Consider the following 12,915-nt stretch of genomic DNA (forward strand, 5'->3'; position numbering starts at 1 on the left):
TAACCACTAATAGACTGGGAAATTACTGGTAGAGAAAAGATGAAGATTATAGAGCAAGATAACGATTGAAGAAGACCTAAAAGATTGCAAATTATATGATCCAGGAAAGTAAGATGAAGGAAGCAAATTCCAAAGAACTAATGTTCAAGTAAAAAAACTAAAGGAATAAGAGTTTTTGGAGCACTTAGGAACAGTCACAAAAAAAAAAAGAGACTTTATTAAATGACAAGTAACACGAGAATAAATTTTAGTAGATGGCACAAGAGACGCAAGCTCTTTAGAGCAGTGCCAGTTATAGTATTTGTAGAAAAGAGAAAGAGAAGCAACATTACGACGATGTGATAGTGGTTGGAGGTTGGCTGCATGAGCAGGTTCAACTAAGTTAAAAATGAATTTTTGCACCTTGTCTAAAAGAGAAAGGGCATCATTAGAAGATCCACTCCAGATATGGCAACAGTATTCCATACGAGGACAGATTTGAGATTTATAGAGACAAAGAATAGAATCTGGAATAAGAAAGTGTTAAGCTCAATAAAGAAATGCAACTTTAGCAGATGCTAATTTTGAAATAGATTTGATATACGGTTTCCAAGAAAGATCGGAAGTAAGAGTTAATACCAGAAGATGAAGGGTAGATGATTCATTGAGTACATTACTGTTCATAAATATAGGAAGATCTAAATTATTGCGATAACGATTGGCTGAAAAAAATTGAGTTTTATATGAATAAATGTTCATCAGTCGCTGTGAATCCCATGCTGTAGCAAAAGTGAGATTCTTTTCAAGTTCAAATGACCACTCCAAGCAATCAGAGGGTGTTGGCTTTTATCATGACAAGAATAAATGGTAGTATCATCAGCAAACAATGCCACCTTAGATGTCAGAATATCTGCAAAATTGTTAATGTAAATTAAAAAGAGTATAGGGCCAAGGATTGAACCTCGAGGAAGCCCTGAAATTACAGGATATGAAGAAGAGTGCTGTCCATCGAGGGCAACTTTTATACTATGATTGAAAAGAAAGGATTTAATAATCTTAAATATGTTACCAGATACACTGTCAGAAGAAAGTTTATGCAGAAGACAAAAATTTCATAAGTGATAGCCTTAACCTCTCCACCTCAATCTAATGCACAATAAAACCTATTGGTTATTACTGTTACCAAATCAGCCGTAAAACAAGAAGAGCGAGATCCATATTGATGATCAGAAAGTAAGTTATTAGATTCAAGATGAGAGATTAGGTATTTGTTAATTAAAGATTCAAAAACCTTGCTTATGATAGGAAGAAGACTGATGGGACGGTGGTTAGACCAATCAGATCGCTCTCCAGAATTTATGAAATTAGGAATAATAGTTACCGCTTTTCCAGCAGGCTGAAAAACTCTGTTGAATAGTTTCGAGAGTATAGACGACAGCTTCGGAGAACACTTTTGCAAGACTATAACAGGTATATTGTCCGGACCACAAGCTGTAGAAGAGTCTAAGCAGGAAATCAATTTAGCTACAGAAGCTGGAGTGATACAAATGTCAAGCAATGGATCAACCTGTTTGACAGCTATAACAGGTAGAACACAACTAGTGGAATCAAGAGATGATATTGATGAAAAGTTCTTAGCAAACAATTAAGCTTTGTCTTTAGGTGAGGTGACAAAGTCTGAACCATACAAAAGAGATGGAATTAAAGATTTGCCCTTATTATTAATACTATTAAAGATTCTTCAGAAGTCACGAGAGCCTAATTTTTGTGATAAAATATGAGATTTCATGACCTGAGAATAGCGGGCTTTGGCGTTAGACAAACCTTTTTACAATGGTTTCTAGCAGTAATAAACAGACGTCTCTTCTCTGGAGAATTGTTTTGCTGATAGATATGGCAGTAATGGTTTCGATTAGTAATCACAGCAGCACAGTGTGAGGAAAACCATGAAGGAGAGTGCTGCTTGACCTGGAGTCGTCAAGAGGGAACATAAGATTTCATGCCAGCCTGAATCCACGAAGTTATGTAAGAAGCACATTTGTTGACAGAAAGACGAAAGATTTCTACCCAAGGGCCATCGCAAAGAAAATCATGGAAAGAATCCCAGTCAGCTTTAAGGTAGTTGTAAGAAGTTCAATAATAGGGGGATTCAGGTGATGAAAAAGAATGAGATAATAGTTTTAGAAAGATCAAACTGTGATCAGAAGCACCTAAGGGTGAATGTGGAGGAACTGAGCATTGACTAGGATCAGAAACGAGACATAAGTCGAGTAGAGAAAGTAAATGATTCGACTTGTCTGGAAAACGAGTTGGAAAGTTGACCATTTGAATTCGAGATTGAGAAAGGCAACTGATGATGTTGTGGGCTTTAACGCCTGCAGAGTCACTGACAATAGAGCCAAGCCATTCAGTGTGATGAGCATTGAGCAAGTCACTAACAACAACAATATTGGCTGATGGATAAAGAGAGAGGGCTTGGTCAATTTGATCAGAAATAACATCAAAAAGAGAGCAGTCTTGAGATGAAGGAATGTGATATAGAACAAAGAGAAAGGCGATAGAGTGAATTGGTGCTAAACGAAAGCACATAAAAGAATAGTCTGTGGATTCAAATTTAGTTTCTGGACAAATGGGTGAATTCTTATGAATGTAAATGCCCAGGCCAAACATGTGATATATATATATATATATATATATATATGTATATATATATATATATATATATATATATATATCACATGCTTGGCCTGGGCATTTATAATATAATAATAATATATAATAATTATAATAATAATAATATATATAATATATATATATATATATATATATATATATATATATATATATATATATATATATATATATATATATATATATATATATATATATATATATTATTATTATTATTTTAGTGAAATAAAAAACACTTTTTATTTTGAAATAGATGTTTCAAACTTACAAAGTTCATCATCAGTTTAAAATAACCAATATGAAATTTTTCAATATATAGGCTACAAAGTAATTAAAAATCCAATAAAAATTGTTGTTAAAAAAAAAAACTACTAATAATACATAACTAAACTAAAAAATATAATATAAATGAAATAATAAAAATAAAATCAAATTTAAAGTTAACATTCATTACACAAAAGGTAATGTACAATAAAGGACAGGATGTTAATATAAGTTAGATTAGAACAATTCAATATCTCTGTGCCTAACTTGTTTGTTTAACTCAGGGTTCTGGCATTTTATATACAGACTTCCTTAAATTTTAATTAGCCCCAATTTGTATTGAAATGATGTAAAACTAAAGTAATTAGTCAATAGCCCAATAAACTATATATTAGTTATAAGGTTATTTTGGTTTTCAGTGCAAACATCAAGAAAAGGTAATTTACCATTTTGTTCATGTTCACAAGTGAATTTAATATTCGGGTGTTTAGAAATAAAATAATCAAGAAAACTTACACTGTCAGTTTTAGATGGAAAAGATGCCAAAATGTCATCAACATATCTCCTATAAAACAATGGCTGAGTGCCGTTATACTTTTCAATCCATTTGTTCTCAAATTCACCTAAAAATAGTTGATGTAGCAGCACTTCCATGTAGCAACAGGCTACAAGATAGTAGTAAGGTTTAATAAAATATAGCCGAGGCCGGATTTGTGACTGGGGTTGCACAAACATTTATACATCCTAAAGTGTATTTTTTTAATTCAAAATTCATGTTATTTTCTGATATATAAGCATATATAAACATCATTATGATCAACATGATCATCATCATCATCATCATCATCATCATCATCATCATCATCATCATCATCATCATCATCATCATCATCATCATCATCATCATCATCATCATCATCATCATCATCATCATCATCATCATCATTATCATCATCTGATCATCTTCTTATTTGACAAATACTACACTATATAAATACAAAAGTTTATATAAATATGAAAGGATATTGCATGCCAGCACCTAAATAAATAGCAAACATATATGTTTATATCCATAATTTGTATGCTTAAAGTGCATCTCGGACGCTTTTATTCCTTCTATACTAAAAGTTTGGAAGCTTTTATTCCTACTCTTCAATTTTAAGTCAAACCTCATTCTACTCCATACTTTTCACCATCTTAAGTAATTGCTTTATTAAACATTAATCATTTATTTCATCTTTTTCAAATGTCCTTTTATTATTCTATAAAGCCAACATAAAAAAGTCCTGTCTGATGATATGCTCTGTTACTCTCAGTTTACTAAATCTTGTATCTTATATCAGATGTTAGGTTCTAGAGACTTTTGTTTAGTCTTCAACAATGTCATCAGGGACTATTCTACAAAAAAAATTTGGGCGGCAGTACCCTCTGTCTCGATTAAATTTAGCAGAAAATCAGCGTTTTTTTTCGAGAAAAAAACAATATTTGTCATAAAAAAATAAAAAAAAAAGGGCCTCAAATTATAGTTTGGGGCAGTGCCCAAATACAGTCAACGCTGTCGAAAACGGTTAGGAATAGATCCTGGTCATAAACTAAAATAAGTCAAACATTTATTCTCTAATTGATATGTCTGATCTTTTTACTTCGCCCCAGAATAAAGCATCAAACTCCAACGATTCACCAACTTCAAAATTTAACAACAACACCAGTGATCCCTGCTCAAAGGTATCAAATGTTGTAAAACTTCACAGAAAAGCTCGAAGGCAATTTGAAAAATGTCTTACAGCGCCACCATATTGACAAACAAAAAAAACACAAAAAAGTCAGCATTCCAAGAGTTGAAGGCCAGTGTCTAAGTACATCTGAGGTGCTCGAGAAACTAAAGCAAGACGATGAGGCTAAAAAGTCAAAGCAATTAAAGAAATGCAAAATTCACTACAGTGAAGCTTTAGATGAAACGCGGCAAGTGCAACGTTTAAAAAACCCAAGACAAGACAAAGACATCAAGAGGTGCAAAAAGTGTCGCAGAATATAGGAAGAAGCAATGCCAACTCAAAATAAAATGTGGTATCACTGTGAAGCTTTTAGTTCCAAGTCTAGGATTTGTCGATCGTGTTTACCCAAAAAGTACAAAATTAGTGAAGAGTTTTTTTTGCATAAAAAAATGCTGCGAGCCTGCTTTTGCTGATGAAACAACTCTTTTTTCTTAATAACCAATTTTTTCGTATATTTTATTAAAATAGTTTTTTGCAAACTTAATTTCTAATAAGATTAGTTTTCATTTACTTTCAATTTTGCTTGATTTTCTTAATATCCTTATTTAGTTTTGATTTTCTTAATATCTTAAAAAATTGTTATTAAAAAATAACTAGTTTACTTTCCCCCAATAATAAGGGGGAAAAGTAAACGTTTTTTTTCTGCATAAAAATCAATTTTTAAAAAATTTTCAAAACATTTTTTTTTAATTTTTATATCTTTTTATAACATAAAAAATTTCCTTTAAAAAAAAAAAAACAAAAAAAAAAAACAAAAACTTTTCTTTAATAAATTATATTTGAATTTGAGGCTAAACCATTAACTCTTACCACAGTTTCTCTACACAGGCCTGAGCGGGAAGCAAGAGTTTCAGCTCTCACTCTCGCCCACACTCCCTAAAACGTTTTACAGGAGCAATTTACAGCTCTCGCAAAAGTATTTTTTTTGTTCTCTCAAAGATATAAATATCATTGTAACTAAAATAAAAAAATGTAAAGTCAAAAAAATTAAATTAATTAGATAATAAACAGGTATGGTTTTTGCAAAAAAAAATTTTATTTTTTGAGAATTTTTCACGTCTCAATAAATGATGCTTGTTATGTGTATATTATTGTAGCATTAATGTTGCAAACATATGCTTGTAACAAGTATAAAACCAAATTTTGTATTTAATAAGCAATTTTTATATAAATAAATAGCTCTTATAAGAAGCAGTTTGGAGGAGCAGCTCGCATGGCTCGCCATGTTCGTTTTAAGAGAGCTTTTCTCTGCTCTCCTGCTCATTTACTCCCATTGAGGCCTGTCTATATATATATATATATATATATATATATATATATATATATATATATATATATATATATATATATATATATATATATATATATATATATATGTATATAAATATGTATATATAAATATATATATATATATATATATATATATATATATGTATATAAATATGTATATATAAATATATATATATATATATATATATATATATATATATATATATATATATATATATATATATATATATATTATATATATATATACACACATGAAGACCACACTGGAAAAATAATCAAGCTACATTTTTGCTTTTTTTGGGTTTTTGCCCCTGTTATATTCGGCTGCAGTTTAACTGTATAATAATTGACTATAGAACCGATCAAATTACACAGATATTTAGCTTTCTAGTTTATCTTCCCACTGGAAGAATGATCACATTGCTCGCTGTAAAACATGTGACAACGCTAAACCAATCAGAATAAAGAAAATTATAAACGAATCTGTTGAAATGACGGATGCATCTGATTTTCAACAAATGACAGACAAGCCAAAGAAAAGAAAATCATTGGACTCTATAAAAGATAAGATGAAAAAAGCTAGACTTTCAAACCACACAATAGGCAATAATTGCCAGTGCACATTTTTGCAGTGCTTTGAAAAAACAAATCTAGAAGAAAGAGCAGCTCTTATTAAAGCATTCAATGTTTACCCTTCAAAAGACGAACTATACTCATTCCTATCTTCTCTTACAGCGACAAAGAAAGTGTTGAAGTGGAGACCTACTTCAAGAAAGTGGAGACCTACTTCAAGAAAGAGCAGCTCTTATTAAAGCATTCAATTTTTACCCTTCAAAAGACAAACTATACTCATTTCTATCTTCTCTTATAACGACAAAGAAAGTGTTGAAGTGGAGACCTACTCATCATGAAGGGGAAGCCCAGCTCCATGAATTTAGCTATTCTTATTATGCACAAGTCCTGCATGGTGGAACCTATGTAGAACAGAGAGTCTGCTTCAAAGCCTTTATTGCCTTGTTTGGCATTACAAACAGAAGAGTACAAACCATCAAAAAAGCTTTAACTTCAACAGGTAAGTAGCAAAATATAATTAATACACAAAGCATGCCTATTTAAAAATGTTGCCTATTTAAAATTGTGATAAATATAATAATAATTTATATTATCATAACTATAAACTATTGAAAAGGCATCTTTACATATAGCTATTTCTGTATTACAAAGTTAATGATGACTAGATCTGGTACTGCTAGCTTAAAATATTATTGAGCAATCATAATCAGTTCATGTTACTAGATGTAGTCACGTAAAATTTTGTAATACAGAAATATCATAAATTGTTATTACTTAGATTAGCTGTAGACTGTAGTAATACCAGTTGACTGTATTTTTTTTGTACAATTGTTAAACATCCAGTGGAACCTTTTTTTCATACTGTCTAGCAACCTATACTATACAGATAGTGCAATATCGACTTATAACATTTAAATTAATAAACTAATAACCATATTAATAACAGATCAATTTCAATAATAACTTTAATTTAGCATTACTAACGGTTGACTGTTTATGGAAACATATTCACTAATTTATAGCTTGTACTAGCACTAACACTAGGAGGATTAATAATGTTATTTTTTTTTTTTGAGTCAGTGTGGACTATTCTTAATTAAACGGGAAGGGCAGAGGAAGAGATTCTTTTGTTAACAAAAGAAAAAATTCAAATTTTGATTTGTGACAGAAAAACTTGTATGCACAAGAAATTTGTTTATTTAGTAACAACAGGACAACAGTTATACAAAAATGTGCAAAATTTACCACCCACACCCCACTCCCTCCCTCCAATCAACTAATCTGCCTCTATTACTCACTCTTATTAATGATTGTTTTTACAATAGGGTGTCTTCCTAAAGATATCAGAGGACGACATAAGAATAGGCCACAAAGGCTTCCTGACCATGTGACAGCAGCTATCCGTGCATACATAGCAAGCTTTCTTGGAAGACATTCTCACTATGCGCTTGGCAAAATTAGAAAGCCGTATCTTTCAGCAGAGCCTAATGTCAGCAAAATGCACACCCTCTTCCAAGAAACATATCCTGACATAGAGATAACTTACGAAACTTATTGCAGAGTGTTTGTTAAGGATTTCAATATAGGGTTTGGATACCCAAGGAAAGACACTTGTGCAACTTGTGACAGGTTAGTTTTAAAAATAGAGCATGTGGAAAAATGCATCTTAGAGAATGAAGGAGATGTAGATGGCCTACGTGTGAAAAAAGAAAAAATGACAGAACAACATGAGCTTCACAAATGTAAAGCTGATACATTTTACACAAGAAAGTCGGAACACACAGATGTGCTCAACCAACTGAAGTGGTTGAGGCAATACCATTTGATTAACAAGAAAATCTACCTATACCAAACAAGATGTGCAATAACATCTACTACTGTCGCCAACTTACTTTTGTAACTTTCAACATTAACATGCTGCCCAAAAACGATGTATACATATATACCTACGACAAAACCAAAGGAAAGAAGAGTGCATATGATATTGTGCCAATGTTTTATCATTTTTTTAAAAATCATCTTTCGAGTAATGTTACTGACCTGGAGGCTTTTTGTGATGGATGTGCTGGAAAGAATAAAAATTTCACCATCATTCGTTTCTTCCACACAATGATCCACACCTACAAGCGCTTTAAGACTGTCAAGCTGACTTTCCCCATCAGAGGACACTCTAACATGGAGTGTGACAGAGACATGGGCCTGGTAAACCAAAAGGCTGATGTGGAGTTGCCAGAAGATTGATGTAGAGTCCTAGAAGAAGCTAGAACTAAACCAACACCATACAATGTTATTCATTTTTCTCGCAACCAGTTTTTGAACTTCACTGACCACATGAAACTAAACTTTAAAGCAACATGTCCCTTTCCCACAAGACCAGTGCAGGAAATCCGATTTAAGGCTCAGCATCCCAAATTGGTGTCATATAGAAATAATTGGAATGGCTCAATGGAAACCGCTGTATTAGCAAAACCCCAGAAAAAGGGATCAATACTTAGAAATCTTCCAACGCTGATGCAGCTCTACCTACTGATCTGGCGATCAGCAAAGAAAAGTATGAAGATCTCCACGTTCTCAAGTGCTTTTGTCGACCTGAAAACCATGCATTCTTTGACAATCTTTCAACCTCAGCTACAGACATCACTGACGGTACTGAAGGAAGTAGCTCGAACACTGATGATTAAAAATAATCACCAGTTATTTTTTAACTAATCTTGATCACCATTACTAAAACGCATCTTATTTCTAGTTAATAAAGTTAAAGTTATCCTTAATTTATTGTATCGGTTATTCTTGTAGACAAAACGATACATACACTCTACACTGCACCAGTTAAAATTGTAATTTACTAATATACAAAAATTTTTTATTTTAAAAATTAATAAAAAAGAAAAAATTAAAAAAGTTTAACAAATAAGTGAGCTATGGTGTTTTGAAATTTAAAATCTAATTTACTCAAAAAAAAATTAAAAAAAAAAAAAAAATATATATATATATATATATATATATATATATATATATATGTATGCATGTATATATATATATATGTATGTATATATATATATGTATATATATATATGTATATATATATATATATATATATATATATATATATATATATATATATATATATATATATATATATATATATATATATATATAGGGTGCATTGAAAAACAGAACTTTTTTAAAATTGTCTTGTAATAACTCTAAATATATGCTATATAATAAAATATCACTGAATTAACAAAAAATTTCGAAATTAAAATATTTTTAAAGTTAAAAATTGAAATATTTTTAAAGAATATTAGGGGATCTAAAATGTTCAAGGGACTAGAGCCCTTGAACATTTTAGATCCCCTAATATTCTGGGAAAAAAAATTCTTCAAAAGTAGATCAACCTGGTACTCAAAAGAAGTTTTATAAAAATTTTATAAAAAGTTCGAAAATAATGTAAAAATGCACTTTTTTTATTTTTAGTTGAAAAACCATAGTTATTATGCAATGAAATTCAAAATAATAATTTTTACATAAAACAAATATTATTTTCAAACATTATATATATATATATATATATATATATATATATATATATATATATATATATATATATATATATATTATATATATATATATATATATATATATATATATATATATATATATATATATATATATATATATATATATATATATATATACCCTTATAAAAATGGTTTTTTAATGATTTTTGCAAATTCTACTGATGATGAACTATGTAGTTCGAAACATGTAAAATAAACATTTTAAAAGTGTTGCTAATTTTATTCAAATATTTATTTCAATTGTGCTTAACAGATCATTTGATTATATATATATATATATATATATATATATATATATATATATATATATATATATATATATATATATATATATATATATAAATATATATATATATATATATTATTGAAACAGCAATAAGTGATAGTAATCAGCACTCTGTCAGCAAGAATATAGCCACAAAGTTTAAGTTTTGATAAAAGTTTATTCTGATAATAATCTGTTTGATACACAATCACCCCATCAGGAGATAAAAAACTAAATGCATGAGCTGGTTTTTATTATATACCAATTAGACATTTAATAGTGTTAATATGCTTATAACTAATGCTTATTCTTTTGTTCATCTGATGTCAGATTTTAATATGAAAGATGTTTTCTTTGATCAAGTCAAGCTTATTTTTCAAGTTCAATAATTTAATAAAGTTTAGTACAGTATTAATTGAAAGTAAAAGGTTTGAATTCTGCTTTACAAAAATAGTGTTAAAAATATTTAGAAAAAATAGACTTGGAGCAACTTCAATGTTATAAAATGTTATGGATTGCTTTAATATAGTCTCTACGTTACAGATTAGCTTTGATCCAGTCTCTACACCTTCTTTTTTTAAAAGTTGATTTTTCAAAAGAAACTTTATAAATTTTAAATCCACATTTTTTTGAGTAACTGGTTGAAATAACTTAACTCTTGTTAAAAAATCTAAAACTGAATAAATTTCCAAACAAAGCATGCAAGCATCTTTATGTTTTTTGTTAGAAAATTTCCGATTATTTATTTTTTCTGCCTACAAGTACAGAATGTAAACATTTGCAACTCATCTATATTAATATGGGCAATTTTATGTGAAAACGTCCGATTTTTTATAAAATGCAAAACTAAGTATAAGATTTTTACACCACTCAAAGATTTTAATAAGTTATGAACATCCCTATCTCCCCCTATTTATTACATCTAGAGGAAATTTATTTTTTAAAATAATTCTTAACATGTGAATTTATCTCATGAATTGCCATTGCCATTAAAAATTGTTTCTTTATCATAGAATAAAGTTCCTAAACTTTAGTCTTCTGGTTGAACTTATAATATTTTCAGGAATTGTTTTCCTTATTGGTATAAACCAACCCACCAAGTTTAATCAAAATCTGAGTCTGGTCTATGTTGAAATTCTAAAATTTTAGTCCCTTTAGCATGGAATAACGCTATAATACTCAGTGCAAAAGAATATTTTTAACACTTTTATTAATTATCTAATTATTAATACAGAAAGATCAACAGGACTTTAATATTCTTTTCTAACTTTTCTGTAAAATTATGACAATTTTTTTTATTCAATTAGATTTTACTCAACTAATATGGAAAATAATTATTTTCACCAAGTAAATTTTTCAACATAAAAGATACAAAGTTTTTTAAAGAATTCAATCAATAGTAACTTAGTTTGGTATCACACCCTCTATTTTTAAAAAGGTCTTTAAAAGCATCTTTAAAGACAAGTTTTTAAGCCAAGCTTAAGATGGTGTTGACCTTAATGCCATAGAGGGTCTAACTTTAACCAAACACTTAAATCTGAGTTACACTAAACAATACTTTTTAACATTTAACAGTGTTTTTTAGACAAATTAGCAAAGAGAAACCAGTAAATGGTGTTTTATTTTGCTAAAGTAATAAACTGCATTAGTTGTTTTTTTTCGAAGCAGAATACTGTGACTACACATATGAACTCTCTTATGTGATAATTATTTAAATAAACCTTTGTCTGTGTCAACATAAAAAGGATATAATTTTTACTACATAGATATTAGTTACTTGAAATGATTTACAAATTTATTTTCCAGAATAAATTTAAGAAAATTATAATCTGTTTAGCAACATAAAAAATTATTTTTCGAAAAAATTTTTTTGACAGAAAACTGCTTTTAAATTTTATTTTCATATAGACTTCATTTTTAAATTAAAATAAAAACTTTTTTTTTAAATTTAAAAAAGACTCTATATGTAAATATAACTTATTTACATATAGTAAATAAATTATATTTACAAAAGCAAACTCATATAATTAATAACATTTAGTAATACCTTTATATTAGAAAACCACATTTCATTTTCATGTAATTGCTTTGAATAACCAGCATACCAATAGCCGATATAAAATGCCACTAACAAGCCAACTACTGAAAATATATAGGGAGCTAAATTCAACGCTGATTCCTTGTATGAATACTCTGATAATAAAGTTGCAGGTTTTGTTGTAGAAATACTCTTTTTTTTCATTTTCTATAAAATATATATAATATTAAGATATATTATGCGGATATAGATATTATATTACATATAAAATGTATATATCTACATGATCTATTATTTATAATTTGCCTTGCAAATAGTATTTTATTTTTACTCTGGTTTTTGTAATACAACTTGTTTGTATAATCTATACTTTTCGTACAAATATATATTTCTTTTTTATTTAAATGCTTATGTTATAAAAAAAAGGTATAATTAGATGTCAATCTACAAGCAAAGCAT

The 12,915-nt window shown here is 28.9% G+C and overlaps 1 protein-coding gene across 4 annotated transcripts in view; it reads right to left on the reverse strand.

Annotated features, from left to right (window-relative positions):
* Window positions 1-12,696, reverse strand: part of LOC100198867 (protein C-mannosyl-transferase DPY19L3) — a 48,275-nt gene extending 35,579 nt beyond the window's left edge. For 2 of the 4 annotated variants that reach the window (XM_065793203.1, XM_065793205.1), the window contains exons 1-2: window positions 12,466-12,665; window positions 3,451-3,678 (exon numbers count right to left, since the gene is read on the reverse strand). In XM_065793203.1, the coding sequence (XP_065649275.1) occupies window positions 3,451-3,669 (219 nt within the window). In that variant the 5' untranslated portion in view covers window positions 3,670-3,678; window positions 12,466-12,665. Of the gene's footprint in view, window positions 1-3,450; window positions 3,679-12,465 lie in introns of all 4 variants that reach the window. The other 2 variants (XM_065793204.1, XM_065793206.1) reach the window with 1 other exon arrangement.
* Between the last annotated feature and the right edge of the window lie 219 nt (window positions 12,697-12,915).

Source organism: Hydra vulgaris, chromosome 03, assembly GCF_038396675.1.
Source record: "Hydra vulgaris chromosome 03, alternate assembly HydraT2T_AEP".
Lineage (NCBI taxonomy): Eukaryota > Metazoa > Cnidaria > Hydrozoa > Anthoathecata > Hydridae > Hydra > Hydra vulgaris.